Genomic DNA, 20,504 nt, shown 5'->3' on the forward strand with positions numbered 1-20,504 from the left:
TTTTAATGTTTCTCTTTTATCTACAGAATTATATTGTGCAGTTGGATTCCACGCTAGCGAAATCTCAATATGAGTACACCCTTCCTCAGATCTCCTTCAGCACTCTGGGTTACCACAAACACATCAGTTTAATATTCAATCCCTCCGTAAGTCTGAAATCTGCTGACTTTTCGTGCTTACTCTATATGAAATATATAGCTACTCTAATGTTTCAGCTATTATTGCATTTAATATCTGTGAAAGGTTGTTTGACGATGGCCTTAAAATGTATCTCACACGTTCTAAATAACTTTTCTATTTTATGTTCTTGCCACCCCAGTTGATTGCAACAATTTTTGCGGAATATCTTTACAGCATTGTGCGAGTAATTATGGGCTAAATATTGATAAAGGGGAAATAAAATAGGTATAAAATTGATATTGTTTTAAATATATGCGTTGAGGTCACAAAAATATGTATACAGATGCCACAACTTTCACCGCAGCATTATTGGGCTCAGCACTAGTTTATTCTACAGAATGTCTGGTTACTAGAAGCCCTACAGTGTTGCTCATATGGCCTAGATAATACTTAAAGGGACAGTCAAATCCAAAAAAAACATTGATTTAAATAGAGCATGTAATTGTAAACAACTTCCCAATTTTACTTTTATCACCAATTTTGCTTTGTTCTCTTGGTATTCTTAGTTGAAAGCTAAACCTAGGAGGTTCATATGCTAATTTCTAAGACCTTGAAGACTGCCTCTAATCTGAATGCATTTTGACCACTAGAGGGCATTAGTTCATGTGTTTCATATAGATAACATTGAGCTCATTCACGTGAAGTGCCCTAGGATTGAGCACTGATTGGCTAAAATGCAAGTCTTTCAAAAGAACTAAAATAAGGGGGCAGTCTGCAGAGGCTTAGATACAAGGTAATTACGTATATTATTATAACTGTTTGTTATGCAAAACTGGGAAATGGGCAAAAAAGGGATTGTCTTTCTTTTTAAACAACAAAAATTCTGGTGTTGACTGTCCCTTTAAAGCAACTGTTGCTTCACCCACGTACAGGAGACTCATTTAATCCTTGTTGTGTGGGTGATCAGTTAGTATTTCTAACAGGGTCTAATAGCACTTATGTTATGAAAATAATCTGTTATTTATTAAAATCAATGTAATTGCGTAAAAGACTAAAACATTCTAGATACAGTTGCGGTTCTACAGAATGCTCTGAAATGACTGTTTAAGTGTGGCCTGGAATGACTTTCGATGAACATAGTTTGGCAGTCAACATGTTAATCGTAAAATGCATTTATATTAGAATTTTCTATTGTGCTTAAAGGGACAGTATCCACCAATTTTCATATAACTGCATGTAATAAACACTACTATAAAGAAGAATATGCACAGATGCTGATATAAAAATACAGTATAAAACCTTTTAAAAACTTAGAAGCTCCCTGTTTAGCACTGTTAATGAGGCTGGCCTGGGACGCCCATTGAAAGGGGCTGAAAAGCATGAAGAGCAGCCACTTCCACCTTCAACCTTCCCTGCATATGAAAAAGACAGATAAACCTACACAGGAACAAGCAGGAATCTGTAGACATCAGTATACATCTGAGACTGTGGGACTTGGTTAGTGGTCTGAAAATCAGCACAATGTTATTAGAAAATAAGCAAAACTATACATTGTTACAAAAATACTACCAGATGGGCTATATAAATGGATCATCTAAAAAACATCTATGCAAAGAAAAATCTAGTGCACAACGTCCCTTTAATACATATTTCTGACTCCTAAAAATGTAGTTGTTTTCATTATTGTAGCATAATGCCTTTTCATGTGTTCTGTATACAGAGGTTTGATTACATTACATTTTTGCCTTTTGTGTACTATTCAGTTATTTTTCTTTTGTTTATGTTTTTATAGAGAAAGTTGCCTGAGCAAGACATTGTGCAGGGCTCCTACCTGGCTCTTCCTCTGACACTGCTGCTGCTGTTAGCTGGCTATAATCATGATAAGGTAACTGATCTTTTGTATTGTTGTAAACACAATATCCCCAAGTCATTCCCTGGCCCCTTCAGCTTTAGTGCACTGATTGTTATTGCTTAGAAAAACAAAATAATGACCGTTGTGTTTCCCTGATCTATTCTATATATATAAAAGGAGTCTGAGGTGCAGGGAGAAGTCTACAAAACCATCAGTCACGCTTTGTTAACTTGACGCTTGCAAATAGATTTTTGCTGCAGAATAGGTCAGGCTGTCTCAGAAATTGCAAAGTCAGATACAAGTCTGGGTATTTCATGTTCCAGTTGTTTCAGATGCAATGCGGGTTTATTTAATTGTCAATATTCTCCATGTATACTTATTATCTGCTTAAAAGGATATGAAAAACCACTTTTTTTTTCTTTCATGATTCAGAAAGAGCATGCAATTTTAAGCAACTTTTAAATTTACTCAGATTTAAAAAAAATTTCTTCATTCTCTTGGTATCTTTAATTGAAGAGCAGGAATGTAAGCTTAGGAGCCGGCCCATATTTGTTTCAGCACCTGGGTAGCGCTTGCTGATTGGTGGCTAAATGTAGTCACCAATCAGCAAGCGCTACCCAGGGTACTGAACCAAAAATGGGTTGGCTCCTAATCATACATTCCTGCTTGTTTAAATAAAAGATACAAAGAGAACAAAGAAAAATTGATAATAGGAGTAAATAAGAAAGTTGCTTAAAATTGTATGCTCTATCTGAATCATGAAAGAAAAAAAATTGGGTTTCATATCCCTTTAACATATATGCCTGGGACTGGCTTACAGTTTCAAGGGGGTGTACACTTAAAGGGACATCATTTAGATAAATTGTTAGCATATGTATTTCTGCATTACTGACCCTAGCTTTCTGTGTTTTCCATCTACATAAAGAGGCTAAACGCAAATATTTATAAAGTGAAGGTAAACTCTCCCTCTTTTAAAATCAGATCTAGAATGTTGGCAATATCTTAGATGGAGATTAATTATGAGTTGTAACGAAGATGCTCTAGAGCTTACTTTTTAATAAAGATATGAAATTCTAAAACCCTTCGCTCTGCCACCCACTTCAAAAGTACATTTTTCTGTAAGCTAATGTTTTGAATTGTTGTCCAATAATCGCTCTCCCCATATGGCACTTTTGTTGTAGCTAGAGTGCTGATTGGAGAACAATTCAAACCATTAGAAAAATTGACTTTTGAAGTGGGCGGCAGAATGTGGGGTATTAGAATTGTATATCTATATGTAAAAGTAAGTAATAGCACATCTTTATTACAACTGATGAATGAAACTCCATATAAAATATCACTAAGATTCAGGATCTGATTTTAAAAAGGGGGGAGTTTACCTTCACTTTAATACTTAGAGTTTGTGAGCCAATCATAAAGCTGCAGTTGCATGTAGCCACCTGGTCAGAGTGTGTATGTCCTGCTCAGAAGAGGAAATGTTTGTAGCTTCCAAGTGGACGTTGACTCCTTTTTGGGGATATTTATATGATGGACAACAGTTTCTGGCTCCTAGATTTTGAGAGAATGTGTCGAGCCCTGGGTTAAACATAATAATACATTTGAAGTTGTCAGGAGACTACTGTGCTGCAAATAAATATGATTAAAGAGTCACTCAAGTCAAAATTAAACTTTCATGATTCAGATAGAGCAGCAATTTTAAACAACTTTCCCATTTACTTTCATTAACAAAATGTGCACAGTTTTTTTTATATTTACACTTTTTCAGTCACCAGCTCCTACTAAGCATGTGGAAGAATTCACAGAATATATGTAATTGCGTTTGTGATTGGCTGATGGGAGTGGAAAATGACATCTGAAATTTTGTCAGAATTTTTTTTTTTTTCCTGCTCATTTGAAGTTTAGACTAAGTGCTACTGTACTGTTATTTTATCCTGTATGTGTTTGTGCAAATCTACTGTATTTACTGGTCCTTTAAATAGTACATTTGGTTTCATAGAAACATAGAAACATAGATATTGACGGCAGATAAGAGCCATAGGCCCAGCAAGTCTGCCCCACCTTACCTAACAGTATAAACTTTCTTTCATGTAAGTGTGTAGCGGGTAAATAGGAGCAGTAATGAATTATTTTCTCTGTTGTGCATATTGTCATTTGTAATGGTTTATTGTGTAAACAGGTGTTCCCAAAACATAAACTCTGTCTACATATTTATTTCCAATGACATGGAGAGTCCACAAATCCATTCCAATTACTAGTGGGAATTCAACTCCTGGCCAGCAGGAGGAGGCAAAGTACACCCCAGCAGAGCTCTAAGTGTCACTCCCATTACCCATAAACCCGTCATTCTTTGCCTTGAACATCGAGAGGATGTGCAAAGATGGTGTCTGAAGATTTAAATCCTTTATTGGGTACTTTTCCCTGCAAGCAAGGATTGCGGTCAAGTTGTGTCCATGTAAATCTCTTTAGTAAGAGTAATGGTGGCTGTTAGCAGTTAGAAAGTCGGCAAGGACTACCTTGCCATCTTCTAACAGTGTATCCTACCCCTCTATAGAAAATCACGGTTGGTTACTCCTTTTCTTTTCTTACAGGTCACTGTCAGAGGTCGGCTGAATCTGTCATATCTGAGGAGCTGTTTCTGCCCGACAGCTGGATCCACAGGTAAGTGATTTTCTTTCATGTAATTAGCAATAGTCCATGAGCTAGTGACGTATGGGATATACAATCCTACCAGGAGGGGCAAAGTTTCCCAAACCTCAAAATGCCTATAAATACACCCCTCACCACACCCACAATTCAGTTTTACAAACTTTGCCTCCTATGGAGGTGGTGAAGTAAGTTTGTGCTAAGATTTCTACGTTGATATGCGCTTCTCAGCATTGTTGAAGCCCGATTCCTCTCAGAGTACAGCGAATGTCAGAGGGACGTGAAGGGAGTATCACTTATTGAATACAATGATTTCCCTAACGGGGGTCTATTTCATAGGTTCTTTGTTATCGGTCGTAGAGATTCATCTCATACCTCCCTTTTCAGATCGACGATATACTCTCAATTTACCATTATCTCTACTGATAACTATTTCAGTACTGGTTTGGCTATCTGCTATATGTGGATGGGTGTCTTTTGGTAAGTATGTTTTTATTACTTAAGACACCTCAGCTATGGTTTGGCACTTTATGCATTTATATAAAGTTCTAAAAATATGTATTGTACTTATATTTGCCATGAGTCAGGTTCATGTATTTCCTTCTGCAGACTGTCAGTTTCATATTTGGGGAAAATAAACATTTTTTTAAGAATTTTTTTTCTTACCTGGGGTTTAGTCTTTTTTTCAATTGACTATTTCTTGCAAATTGCGGGTGGTATTAGGCCCGCGGTGCGCCAAATGCTAGACTTTATTGCGTCATTCTTGGCGCGAGAATTTTGTTTTGCCGCGAAAAATACGTCTAACGCAACTTCGTCATTTCCGGCGTCATAGTTGACGCCGAAGCCTTACACACAGTTGCGTCATTAGTGACGCAAGTGTGTCATTTCCGGTTATTATTGGCGCCAAAAAAAGTTTTCAGTTACGTTGTGCGTCATACTTGGCGCCAAACTTTTTCATTATTTTAATATCCCATTGATGTTTGCCTCTTGCCTTTTTTTCTATCAGAGGATTATGCTATTGGCTTTTTTTCCCATTCCTGAAACTGTCATAAGGAAATTGATAATTTTGCTTTATATGTTGTTTTTTCTTTTACATTTTGCAAGATGTCTCAATCTGATCCTGCCTCTGAAGTTTCTGCTGGAACATTGCTGCCTGACATCGGTTCTACCAAAGCTAAGTGCATTTGTTGTAAGATTGTGGAAATTATTTCGCCGAATGTCATTTGTAATAGTTGTCATGATAAACTTTTACATGCAGATAGTGTGTCCATCAGTAATAGTACATTGCTAGTTGCAGTTCCTTCAACTTCTAATGTACATGATATACCTATGAATTTTAAAGCATTTGTTTCTGATTCTATCCAGAAGGCTTTGTCTGCATTTCCACCTTCTAATAAACGTAAAAGGTCTTTTAAAACTTCTCATTCAGTTGATGAAATTTCAAATGACCAACAACATAATAATTTATCCTCTTCTGATGAGGATCTATCTGATACAGAAGATCCTTCCTCAGACATTGACACTGACAAATCTACTTATTTATTTAAAATAGATTATATGCGTTCTTTATTAAAAGAAGTGTTAATTACTTTGGATATTAAGGTAACCAGTCCTCTTGACGTTAAAGTGAATGTAAATTTTGATGTTTAAGTGCCTGGTTTTTAAAACTTTGATTAAAAACAGGGGCACTTTAATTCATCAAAATTTTCATTTCACTCCTGTTGTGACAAAAAACTTACCTTTTAAACTTCACAGCAGCTGCTGCTTCCTCCGGTCTCACAAGCCATTTCTGATGTCAGAAATGATTGATAGGTCATCCTCCAATTACAGATTCCTCCCCGGGGGATTCAGTGTCTGATTCACTGCTGTGATTGGAGGAAGCCAGATACCTCATTTTAGACCCAGGAAGAGGCTTTGAAACAGGTGGAGGAAGCTGGAGCTGCTGTGAAGATTAAAAAGTAAGTTTATTTTCACAACAGGAGTGAAATGAAAATATTGATGAATTAAAGTGCCCCTGTTTTTAATCAAAGTTTTAAAAACCGGGCACTTTAGCATCAAAATTTACATTCACTTTAAGTCTAATAAACATTTAAATGCTGTTTTCAAACCTCCTGTGGTTTCTCCAGGGATTTTTCCTATTCCTGAGGCTATTTCTGATATGATTTCTAAGGAATGGAATAAGCCAGGTACTTCTTTTATTCATTCTTCAAGGTTTAAAAAATTGTATCCTTTACCAGCAAATTCTATAGAGTTTTGGGAAAAAATACCCAAAGTTGATGGGGCTATTTCTACTCGTGCTAAACGTACCACTATTCCTATGGAAGATAGTACTTCCTTTAAGGATCCTTTAGATAGGAAGCTTCAATCTTATCTAAGGAAGGCCTATTTATATTCAGGTCATCTTCTCAGACCTGCAATTTATTTGGCTGATGTTGCGGCTGCATCAACTTTCTGGTTGGAGAATTTAGCGCAACAAGAATTGGATTCTGACATATCTAGCATTATTCGCTTACTGAAATATGCTAATCATTTTATTTGTGATGCCATTTTTGATATTATCAAAATTGATGTTAGATCCATTTCTTTAGCTATATTAGCTAGAAGAGCTTTGTGGCTTAAATCTTGGAATGCTGATATGACATCTAAATCTAGATTACTATCTCTTTCTTTCCAAGGTAATAATTTATTTGGTTCTCAGTTGGATTCTATTATTTCAACTGTCACTGGGGGAAAGGGAGTTTTTCTGCCTCAGGATTAAAAACCTAAGGGTAAATCTAAGGCTTCTAACCGTTTTCGTTCCTTTCATCAAAATAAGGAACAAAAACTCAATCCTTCCCCCAAGGAATCTGTTTCCAATTGGAAGCCTTCCTCAAATTGGAATAAATCCAAGCCATTTAAGAAACCAAAGTCAGCCCCTAAGTCTGCATGAAGGTGCAACCCTCATTCCAGCTCAGCTGGTAGGGGGCAGATTAAGGTTTTTCAAGGATATTTGGATAAATTCTGTCCAAAATCAATGGATTCAGAGCATTGTCTCTCAAGGGTATCGAATAGGATTCAGAGTAAGACCTCCTGTGAGAAGATTTTTCTCTCACGTATCCCAGCAAATCCAGTAAAAGCTCAGATTTTCCTGAAGTGTGTTTCAGACCTGGAGTCTTCAGGGGTAATCATGCCAGTTCCTTTTCAGGAACAAGGTTTGGGGTTTTATTCAAATCTATTCATTGTCCCAAAGAAGGAAAATTTATTCAGACCAGTTCTGGATCTGAAAATTTTAAATCGTTATGTAAGAGTACCAACTTCCAAGATGGTGACTATAAGGACTATTCTGCCTTTTGTTCAGCGATGACATTATATGTCCACAATAGACTTGCAGGATGCATACCTTCATATTCCGATTCATCCAGAACATTATCAGTTCCTGAGATTCTCTTTTCTAGACAAGCATTACCAATTTGTTGCTCTTCCATTTGGCCTAGCAACAGCTCCAAGAATCTTTTTAAAGGTTCTAGGTGCCCTACTCTCTGTAATCAGAGAACAGGGTATTGCGGTGTTTCCTTATTTGGACGATATCTTGGTACTAGCTCAGTCTTTACGTTCTGCAGATCTCACATGAAACTAGTGTTGTTTCTTCAGAAACATGGTTGGAGGATCAATTTACCAAACAGTTTCTTGATTCCTCAGACAAGGGTCACCTTTTTAGGCTTCCAGATAGATTCAGTGTCCATGACTCTGTCTCTAACAGACAAGAGACATTTAAAATTGGTTGCAGCCTGCCGGCACCTTCAGTCTCAGTCATTCCCTTCAGTGGCTATGTGCATGGAAGTTTTAGGTCTCATGACTGCAGCATCAGACGCGATCTCCTTTGCTCGTTTTCACATGAGACCTCTACAGCTTTGTATGCTGAACCAATGGTGCAGGGATTATTCAAAGATATCACAATTAATATCCTTAAATCCCAATGTACGACACTCTGACGTGGTGGATAGCTCACCATCGTTTCGTTCAAGGGGCTTCTTTTGTTCGGCCAACCGGACTGTGATCACAACAGATGCGAGTCTTTCAGGTTGGGGAGCTGTTTGGGGATCTCTGACAGCACAAGGGGTTTGGAAATCTCAAGAGGCAAGATTAACAATAAATATTTTAGAACTCCGTGCAATTCTCAGAGCTCTTCAGTTTTGGCCTCTGTTAAAGAGAGAACCGTTCATTTGTTTTCAGACAGACAATATCACAACAGTGGCATATGTCAATCATCACGGTGGGACTCACAGTCCCCAAGCTATGAAAGAAGTATCTCGGATACTTGCTTGGGCGGAATCCAGCTCCTGTCTAATCTCTGTGGTGCATATCCCAGGTGTAGACAATTGGGAGGCGGATTATCTCAGCCGTCAGACTTTACATCCAGGGGAGTGGTCTCTCCATCCAGATGTGTTTTCTCAGATTGTTCAGATGTGTGGTCTTCCAGAGATAGATCTCATGGCCTCTCATCTAAACAAGAAACTTCCCAGATACCTGTCCAGGTCCAGGGATGTTCAGGCGGAAGCACTGACACTTCCTTGGTGTTATCATCCTGCTTACATTTTCCTGCCTCTAGTTCTCCTTCCAAGAGTTATCTCCAAAATCATCATGGAACAATCGTTTGTGTTGCTGGTGGCTCCAGCATGGCCACACAGATTTTGGTATGCGGATCTGGTTCGGATGTCCAGTTGCCAGCCTTGGCCACTTCCGATAAGGCCGGACCTACTGTCTCAAGGTCCGTTTTTCCATCAGGATCTCAAAACATTAAATTTGAAGGTATGGAAATTAAACGCTTAGTACTAAGTCATAGAGGTTTCTCGGACTCAGTGATTAATACTATGTTAAAAGCTCGTAAATCTGTCTCTAGAAAGATTTATTATAGAGTTGGGAAGACATACATTTCATGGTGTTCTTCTCATAAATTCTCTTTGCATTCTTTTAGAATTCCTAGAATTTTACAGTTTCTTCAGGATGGTTTGGATAAGGGTTTTTTCTGCCAGTTCCTTGAAGGGACAAATCTCTGCACTTTCTGTTTTATTTCACAGAAAGATTGCTATACTTCCTGATATTCACTGTTTTGTACAGGCTTTAGTTCGTATTAAGCCTGTCATGAAATCAATTTCTCCTCCTTGGAGTCTTAATTTGGTTTTGAAGGCTTTACAGGCTCCTCCATTTGAGCCTATGCATTCTTTGGACATTAAACTACTTTCTTGGAAAGTGTTGTTCCTTTTGGCTATCTCTTCTGCTAGAAGAGTTTCTGAGCTATCTGCTCTTTCTTGTGAGTCTCCTTTTCTGATTTTTTTATCAGGATAAGGCAGTTTTGCGGACTTCTTTTACATTTTTACCTAAGGTTGTGAATTCTAACAACATTAGTAGAGAAATTGTTGTCCCTTCCTTGTGTCCTAATCCTAAGAATTCTTTGAAAAGATCCTTACATTCTTTGGATGTGGTTAGAGCTTTGCAATATTATGTGGAAGCTACTAAAGATTTCAGGAAGACTTCCAGTCTATTTGTTTTATTTTCTGGTCCTAGGAAAGGTCTGAAGGCTTCTGCTATTTCCTTGGCTTCTTGGTTGAAACTTTTGATTCATCAAGCTTATTTGGAGTCCGGTCAGGCCCCGCCTCAGAGAATTACAGCTCATTCTACTTGATCAGTCTCCACTTTGTGGGCTTTTAAGAATGAAGCTTCAGTTGATCAGATTTGCAAAGCGGCAACTTGGTCCTCTTTGCATACATTTACTAAATTCTACCGTTTTGATGTATTTGCTTCTTCAGAAGCAGTTTTTGGTAGAAAAGTTCTTCAGGCAGCTGTTTGTTTGATTCTTCTGCTTTTGATTTAAGTTTTTTTATTTTATTTATGAGAATAAACTTATTATTTTGGGTTGTGGATTAATTTTTTCAGCGGAAAATGGCTGTTTTTATTTTTATCCCTCCCTCTCTAGTGACTCTTGCGTGGAGTTCCACATGTTGGGTATTGCTATCCCATACATCACTAGCTCATGGACTCTTGCCAATTACATGAAAGAATACATAATTTATCTAAGAACTTACCTGATAAATTCATTTCTTTCATATTGGCAAGAGTCCATGAGGCCCACCCTTTTTTTATGGTGGTTATTTTTGTTTAAAGCACAATTATTTCCAAATTTCTTTTGTTTATGCTTTCTACTCCTTTCTTTATCACCCCACTGCTTGGCTATTCGTTAAACTGAATTGTGGGTGTGGTGAGGGGTGTATTTATAGGCATTTTGAGGTTTGGGAAACTTTGCCCCTCCTGGTAGGATTGTATACCCCATACGTCACTAGCTTATGGACTCTTGCCAATATGAAAGAAATGAATTTATCAAGTAAGTTCTTACATAAATTATGTTATATATATATATATATATATATATATATATATATATATATATATATATATATATATATGGGCAGTACTGTCAGGGCACTTGAGATGGCTTCATGGAGATTAAAGGGTTAATGTTATCTCCCCCAGTTTTTTTTTCTGAGGCTGGCACTGAGAAAGGTAATCTTTATTAAATTTAGAGGAGTTTAAAGTTAGGACTCTTATTGTATACTGCACTTGTATGATAGTGCGATCGGTGCATGTTATACTTTTTATGGCAATCCCGTGTGAGGAATTAGTTTTGTTTTTCATGCACTTTAATTATGGTGCAGCAAGTTTTCTCCTGTTGCGATCACGTGATCGCTCTTCCGTGTCAGCTTAGTCTCTCCCTGCCGGCTTGGAGAGCGGAGCGTTCTGGAGAGTCCAATATCGTCTGTCTGTTTGGCGGTCACTAATCACCTCCTTAGCTAGATTGGTGTTAGGAAAATGTTTGCTAGTGGGTTTCCTGGTCACCGGTGGGTAAGTCTATCTCAGCAGAGCTGAGGTATAACGGTGTCTTCTTGTCTTCATATTGATTTTTGCCTGCCAAGAATTTTAGTTCAATCCTTTATAATTTGTAGCCAGAACTGCTTGGAGGCTCAGATTATTCCTCCTGTGCAGCTTTGTTCCACATGCTTAAATAAAGCTTTAATGTCTAAAAAATCAGATTCCCTCAGAGCAATCTGTCTCTCAGTATAATGTTGTCCATACCATGCCTCAGCTTTCTCCTCAAACGTCCCAAGCTTTAGCAGTTTTACATGCAGTGCCCTGCGGTTCCTCTCAACAAGTTCCTGGGGGTGTTTATTTACCAGGAGACTTTGCTGCGCAAATAACTTCTGCAGTTTCTGTGGCCTTATCAGCCTTCCCTATGGCTGGTAAGAGAGAGAGGAAATCTAAGAACATATCTCATACTTATAGTTCTGACTCCGCTAAGTCTGCGTTAGTCAGTCTTTCTCAGTTATCTTAAGAGGATCATTCCTCAGTGGCCTCTGAGGGCGACATCTCTGACTCTGAGACTGCAGTGGCTAGTAGAGCAGATTCAGAGGAGGTTAATTTTAGATTTAAGCTGGAGCACCTCCGATTGTTTTTGAAGGAGGTCCTTGCTACTTTGGAGGACTCCGACTCTACTGTTACTGAGACTCCTAAGAAGTCTAATAAGCTTAACAGAGTGTTTGATGTCAAACCTTCATCTGTAGAGGTATTTCCAGTTCCAGATCGTATGTCGGAAATTATAGCTCAGGAATGGAAAAAAACGGGGATTCCCTTTTTTCCGGTTTCCTGTTTTCAAGAAAATGTTTCCTGTTGCTGACAATGTACGTGACTCGTGGCGCACTGTACCTAAGGTAGAAGGCACTATATCTACTCTAGCCAAAATAACTATTATCCCTCTTGAGGATAGATCTTCTTTCAAGGATCCCATGGATAAGAAGCTGGAAACTTACTTAAGATTTACAATGGCAACCAGTTGCAAGTATTGCTACAGTTGCAGGTGCAGCATCTTATTGGTGTGATTCCTTGTCTGACCTAATTTCATAAGAGACTACTATAGAGGAGATCAAAGATAGGATCAAAGCTTTAAAGTTGGCTAATACTTTTATTTGTGATGCCAGCATGCAAGTAGTGACAGGCTGGGAGCCAAGATTTCTAGCCTTGTGGTTCTAGCCCGCAGAGCTTTGTGGTTAAAATCCTGGTCTGCAGATGTAACATCCAAATCCAAACTTCTATCTTTACCCTTTAAGGGCAAGACTTTATTTGGCCCTGGTCTGGCTAAGATCATTTCAGAAAATATTGGTGGAAAGGGATCTTTCCTACCTCAAGACAAAAAGGCTACACCTAAGGGTCGTCAGAATTCTAATTTTCGTTCCTTTTGTAACTTCAAGGGACAAAAGTCTTCCTTTTCCAAGCTGGAACAATCCAGGACTTCATGGAGGTCCAGTCAGTATTGGAATAAGGGGAAACAAACCAATGAACCTTCCTCTGAGTCTAAGTCGACATGAAGGGGCCGCCCCTGATCCAGTCTTTGATCAAGTAGGGGCAGGCTTTCCTTTTTTCGGCAAGCTTGGATCCACGATGTCCCAGATCCTTGGACTGTGGAAGTAGTATCCCAGGGATACAGGATAGGGTTCAAGTCTTGCCTTCAAGGGGCAGATTTATCCTGTCAAGGTTATCTGCAAAACAGGTGAAGAGAGAGGCCTTCTTGAATTGCAAAAAGGACCTATCTTCTCTGGGAGTGATTGTCCCAGTTCCTGTAGCGGAACAGGGTCAGGGTTTTTATTCAAACCTTTTCGTAGTTCCCAAAAACTAGGGAACTTTCCGACCCATATTGGATCTCAAGTGTCTCAACAAATTTCTCAAGGTTCCATCATTCAAAATGGAGACTATACGCTCCATTCTACCCTTGATTCAGGAGGGTCAGTGCATGTCTACCATAGACCTTCATGTTCCTATTCACAGGGAACATCACCAATTCCTGCAGTTTGCCTTTTTAGACAAACACTTCAAATTTGTTGCTCTTCCCTTCGGCCTTGCCGTGGCTCCTCTGATCTTTACAAAGGTTCTAGGGGCCCTTTTGGCGGTGGTCAGATCTCAAGGGATAGCAGTGGCGCCATACCTGGACGATATCTTGGTTCAGACGCCATCTTTTCATTTAGCAAGATCTCATACAGACACTCTGTTGTCTATTCTTCGTACCCACGGATGGAAGGTAAATATGGAAAAGAGTTCCCTGGTACCAGACACCAGGGTATGTTTTTTGGGAACGATCATAGATTCTCTGTCCATGAAGATGTTTCTGATGGGTGTCAGAAAATCCCAAATTCTTGCTTCTTGACGTTCATTTCAGTCCTCTGTCCGGCCATCAGTGGCTCCGTGTATGGAGGTAATTGGTCTAATGGTTGCTTCCATAGACATTATTAATTTTGATCTTTCCATCTGAGACCTCTACAGTTATGTATGCTCAGACAGTGGAACGGAGACCACTCTGATCTTTCGCAGAGGATAGTTTTAAATCCTCTAACGAGAGACTCTCTATCTTGGTGGATGTCGCAGGACCATCTGTCTCAGGGTACATGCTTTCTGAGACCATCCTGGGTGATTGTGGCCACAGATGCCAGCCTGTCGGGTTGGGGAACAGTTTGGGGTTCTTTAAAGGCACAGGGTCTTTGGACTCGAGGAGTCTTCTCTCCCCATAAACATCTTAGAGTTGAGAGCAATCTTCAATGCTCTAACAGCCTGGCCTCAACTAAATTTGTTCCAGTTTATCAGATTCCAATCGGACAACATCACCTCGGTGGCATACATCAATCACCAGGGAGGAACTTGGAGTTCCTTAGCTATGAAGGAGGTGACTTGCATTCTCCATTGGGTGGAGTCTCACGATTGTCTCCTCTATGCCATCCACATCCCAGGGGCGGACAACTGGAAAGCGGATTTTCTGAGCAGGCAGATTTTTCATCTCGGGGAGTGGGCTCTTCATCCGGAAGTATTCACAATTATAACTTTCAGGTGGGGGGTTCCGGAGTTGGATCTGATGGCATCTCGTCTAAGCGCCAAGCTTCCAAGGTACGGGTCAAGATAAAGAGATCCACAAGCAGCTCTGATTGACGCTCTGGCGGTTCCGTGGAACTTCGGTCTTGCGTACCTAATCCCTCCGTTTGCTCTCCTTCCTCAAGTCATTGCTCGTATCAAGCAGGAGTGGGTGTCTGTGATTCTTATAGCTCCTGCCTGGCCTCACAGGATTTGGTTCGCGGATCTGATGAAGAGGTCATCTCTTCCCCCTTGGAGGTTACCTCTGAGGAAGAACCTTCTACTTCAGGGTCCCTTCCTCCACCCAAATCTAGATTCTCTGAAGCTGACTGCTTGGAGATTCAACGCCTAGTCTTGGCTAGGCGTGGTTTTTCTGAGAAGGTCATTGATACCATGCTTCAGGCTCGTAAGTCTGTTACTCGCAGGATTTGCCATAAGGTTTGGCGTAAATACCTTTTATTGGTGCAAATCAAAGGGTTTTGATTTGCACCAATAAAGGATTGCACCATGTACATGACTAAGATCCTATTGTAGGTTTGCACCATGTACATGACTAAGAGCCTATTGTAGGTTCGAAACGTTGTTCCTGTAAACTTTTGGACCCAACTAAATGAGAATAAAGGTCTTTTAAACAAAGATTTCTTCTGGTGGCTGAAGTGTTGCTCCTCCTTGGAGCCTTAACCTTGTTCTTAAAGTTTTGCAGCAGGCTCAGTTTGAGCCTATGCATTCGGTTGATATTAAGTTATTTTGGAAAGTTTTATTTCTCTTTGCTATTTTGTCTGCTTTCAGAGTTTCCGAGCTTTCGGCTCTGCAGTGTGACTCCCCTTACCTTATTTTTAATGCGGATAAGGCGGTCCTTCGTACTTGGTTGGGATTTCTTCCCAAGGTAGTATTGGATCGCAACATGCATCAGGAGATTGTTGTTCCTTCCTTTTGTTCGAATACGCCTACTCAGAAGGAACGTCTGTTGCACAACCTGAATGTTGTGCGTGTGCTAAAATTTTATCTACAAGCAACTAAAGATTTTCATCAATCTACTGCCCTGTTCGTCGTTTTCTCTGCTAAGTGTAAGGGTCAGAAGGCCACTTCTTCTACTCTTTCTTTCTGGTTGAGAAGTGTTATCTGGTTAGCCTATGAGACTGCTGGACAACAGCCTCCTGAGAGAATTATGGCTCATTCTACTAGGGCTGTCTCTTTTTCTGGGCTTTAAAAAATTAAGCATCTGTGGAGCAAATCTGCAAGGCAGTCACTTGGTCCTCATTGCATACCTTTTACAAATTCCTCAAATTTGATACTTTTGCCTTGGCTGAGGCTTCCTTTGGGAGAAAAGTTCTTCAAGCGGTGGTGCCTTCTGTTTAGGTCTGCCTGTCTTGTTCTCCCTCCCTTCCTTTCTGTGTCCTCTAGCTTGGGTATTGGTTCCCACTAGTAATTGAAATGGATTTGTGGACTGTCCATGCCATTTGAAACCCCCCCACAAATTTTATGCTTACCTGATAAATGTCTTTCTTTCCTGGCATGGAGAGTCCACGACCCGCCCTGAATTCGATTTAAGACGGCAGTTTTTTCTTATAAACCTCAGGCACCTCCCCCAAGGCAGAACATACTGCGATGTGCAATCTCATCGCAGAAAATGTACCGTTTCTGCAGACATTTTTTTTTTGCCTGCACTTTTAATTTCTGCCTGCAGGTGTCACTGTTCCATTCTCTCTCAATGTAAATATTTACTACGTTCCTCTCTAATTTCCTCCCGCTTCCTGAACTCCAGTGTGGTACAGGGTAACAGCACATTGCAGAAAAGGTAAGGCAGGGCTTAGCAAATTTATTCTAGGAGTCTAGGAGCCAACCAAAATACTTAGGAGCCAGGTTATTATTTTTTTGTTCTTTAATGTGTGTGTATGTGTGTGTATGTATGTGTGTGTATATATTTATCTCCGTGTGTATGTGCGCGTGTGTGTATCCTCTATACCCTTGTGTCATCTTCTATTTCCATTTTCCTTTGCCCGAATGACTGGGGATTATGGGTAACTGGAATGACACTTAACAGGTCTGCTGGGGTGTTCTTTGCCACCTCCGGCTGGCCAGGAGTTGAATTCCCACTAGTAATTAGAATGGATTTGTGGACCCTCCATGCCAGGAAATAAATTTATTAGGTAAGCATAAATTTAGTTTTTTTAATATTTGCTAATTTTAGCTTAATATTGGCTACAATTTTAGCCGGGTGGTCAGTAAAATCAGCCGGGTGTTGCACCTGCAAAAAGGTCCTGGGTACTGGGTAGAACACTGATTGAGATATATAGATATACAGGCATACCTTGTTTTATTGCTCTTTGCTTTATTGTGCTTTGCAGATATTGCTCTTTTTTCAAATTGAAGGTTTGTGGCACCCCTGTGTCGAGCAAGTCTATCAATGCCATTTTCCAACATATATACAGTGTGTGTGTGTGTATGTATATATATATATATATATGTGTATGTATATATATGTATATATATATATATATATATATATATATATATATATATATACATACACACATATATATATATATATATATATATATACACATACATACATACATACATACATACATACATACATACATACATACACACACATACATACATATACTAGGGTGACCATATTGCTCCTTTAAAACGGGACACATATGAAAAATACACGTCAGGGCTGTTTAAAGAAATGTTTTGAATAAGTTCCATTATTAGAACCCTGACATATGTATTTTTCATGTGTCCCTTTTTAAAGCGGTAATATGGTCACCTTACATATATACACACACCTATATATAAACACACATATACACACCTATTTATACACACACCACCAGCAAAGAGATTGTGACTCACTGAAGGCACAATAAAAAACTAGAGGTGTTTATTAAACCTAAAAGTAATTCCCTCCAAAATATTTCTTAGTTTTTTAGGGCTAGCTGCAAATGTGTTTGTGCAATGTTTAATTTAGCATTTTCTGTATTCTTTTATTAAACTAACATACAAAGTTATTTTTAAAAGTTTCGAATTGATGTCCAATCAGTGCTCTCCCCCCATGTGGCACTTGTTGTAACTCGAGTGCTAATTGGACAACAATTCAAACTGTTGGCTCACAGAGAAATTGACTTTATAAGTGGGTGGTGGAGTGTGGGGTATTTGAATTTCAAATCTATATTAAAAAGTAAGTTATAGCATCTTTACATCTCATTAATTAAACTCCATCTAACATATCACTAACATTCTGTTTTTAAAAAGGGGGAGAGTTTACCATCACAGTGAAATAAATATTACAATTATGTTGCAGTGTGTTGTTGTTTTTTTCCTGCACATAATTAAACATTTTCTGTTACGCTCTCAAAGTGTTTAATGTCCCTTTAAATGTTGTCATTTTAAGATGTTGTCTACGTATTGCAAATCCGCTAATTCCTTTGTCTCTTCTGCCAGCTGATTCCCCTGCTGCTGCAGTTGACAAGTCGGTTGCAAGGTGTACGTTCTTTTGGACAGACAAATGCGGATACTGGAAACCCAGAGGATGCGAAAAGACTACAAAAAAGACAAAAGACAAGACGGACGTGAAGGGAATAGGATGAGAGTATTAAAGTGTCAACTGTGTCAAGCTCAAGCCTTTGGGACAACTTTGGGAGAACTTACCCAGTTAAGAAGAAACTACTGACTTCAAACAGAATTTTTATATGTCTTCTCTTTTTTTTTTTTCATTACTGTTCAAGTTTGTACGTTTTATAAGAATATATATATGAAAAAAACTCTCAAATTAATTTAGTTCGGTAATTAAATGAACAGATTCCAACAATTTTGATATCAAAGTTTTCTCTGGAGGTAATTTTTATTTTTTTATCATCACTGAAATACTTGATGCCCCTCACAACCTCTGCACAAGACAAATTAATTTATCTTCCTGATTTCCCAACACGGCACCAATAAAACTTGTTTTTCTTTTTCTCACATCTAAGTGTGTAAGCTTCTGGGTCAGGTATCTGGGGCTCTGTTGCTTTGTCTGACGTTTATCAAATCTAGAGACTTATCTGTAATAATTTAATTTATGAATACAGACTTCATTTTTTTTAATATGCTCAATCTCATGCTGTATTTATTGTTGGCTACAGTTGTAGTAACAGTCTTAATTCATTTTTATCACCATCTTATAATGTGCCAAATAATTGGTTAGTCTAAATCACTGGTTTTAAACCTGTCCTGGGGCCTCCCTAACAGGACAGATTTTCAGGATTACCTTGGATGAGAGCAGGTAAAGTAATCGTTTACTAATCAGCTGATTATTTCACCTGTGCTCAAGTTCAGATTTTCTCAAAATGTGGCCTGTTAGGGAGGTCTGAGGAGAGGTTTGAAAACAAGTGGTCTAAATCAAGCACCTTATAAATAGTAGATTGTTGCCTCTATTCTTTTAAGGCCTTTGTGCAATTGTATACAGATACTGTTCTGTTTAGATATTAGAAGTAGAAGAATTAACATTTTTACTACAAGCTTATTAAAATGATAAACATACACACCAAAAAATGAGACAAACTAGATTATGTCCAGCACTACCTATTTCAGGCTACAAATAATTTATACACCGTGTCGCAGAAAAATGGAGACCACTCCAGGGGCTGCAAATAAAAAGATGGTTTATTTAAACATCCTATCAAAGTGTATGAAGATCATATCAGACTAGGATACATTTGTGATACTAAATGGGGTACCCCCTATATGACAATGGTGCTTGTATGTATGTGTGTGTGTGTGTGTGTATATGTATATATATATATATATATATATATATATATATATATATATATATAATCTCAAGTGATAATTGAGCCAACAGTACATTTCACATGAAATCAATAAATTTCATTACAGAATCAAACAGAATGAGCAAGTGTCTATATAATATTATCCGTGACCTATTGGTTATGCCCTAAGTCAGTTTGTATCCTTAAATAAGGAGAGTGGCTCCTACTTGACGATCCTCCCAGAGCTGTGTTGTTCATATACTCACTGGACCTACGTTACCCAGATATATACTATATTACGTCCCATATACCACTAGCTTCTCCGGGCATACCACTGTCAGGTCAAATACAGTAAGGCGTTTCAGCAATCTGTCATCATTGTTGGCACTGGTCACTGCTCATTAATCCATCCGTTTCAAACGTGAGTACTTTCTCCAACATTGGTGTGTCCGGTCCACGGCGTCATCCTTACTTGTGGGATATTCTCTTCCCCAACAGGAAATGGCAAAGAGTCCCAGCAAAGCTGGCCATATAGTCCCTCCTAGGCTCCGCCCACCCCAGTCATTCTCTTTGCCGTTGCACAGGCAACATCTCCACGGAGATGGTTAAGAGTTTTTTGGTGTTTAAATGTAGTTTTTATTCTTCTATCAAGTGTTTGTTATTTTAAAATAGTGCTGGTATGTACTATTTACTCTGAAACAGAAAAGGATGAAGATTTCTGTTTGTGAGAGGAAGATGATTTTAGCAGACAGTAACTAAAATCGATTGCTGTTTCCACATAGGACTGTTGAGATGAAGTAACTTCAGTTGGGGGAAACAGTTAGCAGACTTTTCTGCTTAAGGTATGACTAGACATATTTCTAACAAGACTGTGTAATGCTGGAAGGCTGTCATTTCCCCTCATGGGGACCGGTAAGCCATTTCTTTCATGTAATTAGCAAGAGTCCATGAGCTAGTGACGTATGGGATATACATTCCTACCAGGAGGGGCAAAGTTTCCCAAACCTTAAAATGCCTATAAATACACCCCTCACCACACCCACAATTCAGTTTTACAAACTTTGCCTTCGATGGAGGTGGTGAAGTAAGTTTGTGCTAGATTCTACGTTGATATGCGCAAGTTGGAGCCCGGTTTTCCTCTCAGCGTGCAGTGAATGTCAGAGGGATGTGAGGAGAGTATTGCCTATTTGAATGCAGTGATCTCCTTC

At 38.9% G+C, this 20,504-nt stretch overlaps 1 protein-coding gene across 1 annotated transcript in view; it reads left to right on the forward strand.

Moving 5' to 3' along the window:
- Positions 1-18,510, forward strand: part of LOC128642240 (nodal modulator 3) — a 122,944-nt gene extending 104,434 nt beyond the window's left edge. Inside the window, exons 29-31 of the mRNA XM_053694938.1 lie at positions 27-146; positions 1,913-2,005; positions 17,990-18,510. Of these exons, the coding sequence (XP_053550913.1) occupies positions 27-146; positions 1,913-2,005; positions 17,990-18,121 (345 nt within the window). The 3' untranslated portion in view covers positions 18,122-18,510. The remainder of the gene's footprint in view (positions 1-26; positions 147-1,912; positions 2,006-17,989) is intronic.
- The last annotated feature ends 1,994 nt before the right edge of the window (positions 18,511-20,504 follow it).

The sequence above is a fragment of the Bombina bombina genome, chromosome 11, assembly GCF_027579735.1.
Source record: "Bombina bombina isolate aBomBom1 chromosome 11, aBomBom1.pri, whole genome shotgun sequence".
Classification (NCBI taxonomy): Eukaryota; Metazoa; Chordata; class Amphibia; order Anura; family Bombinatoridae; genus Bombina; species Bombina bombina.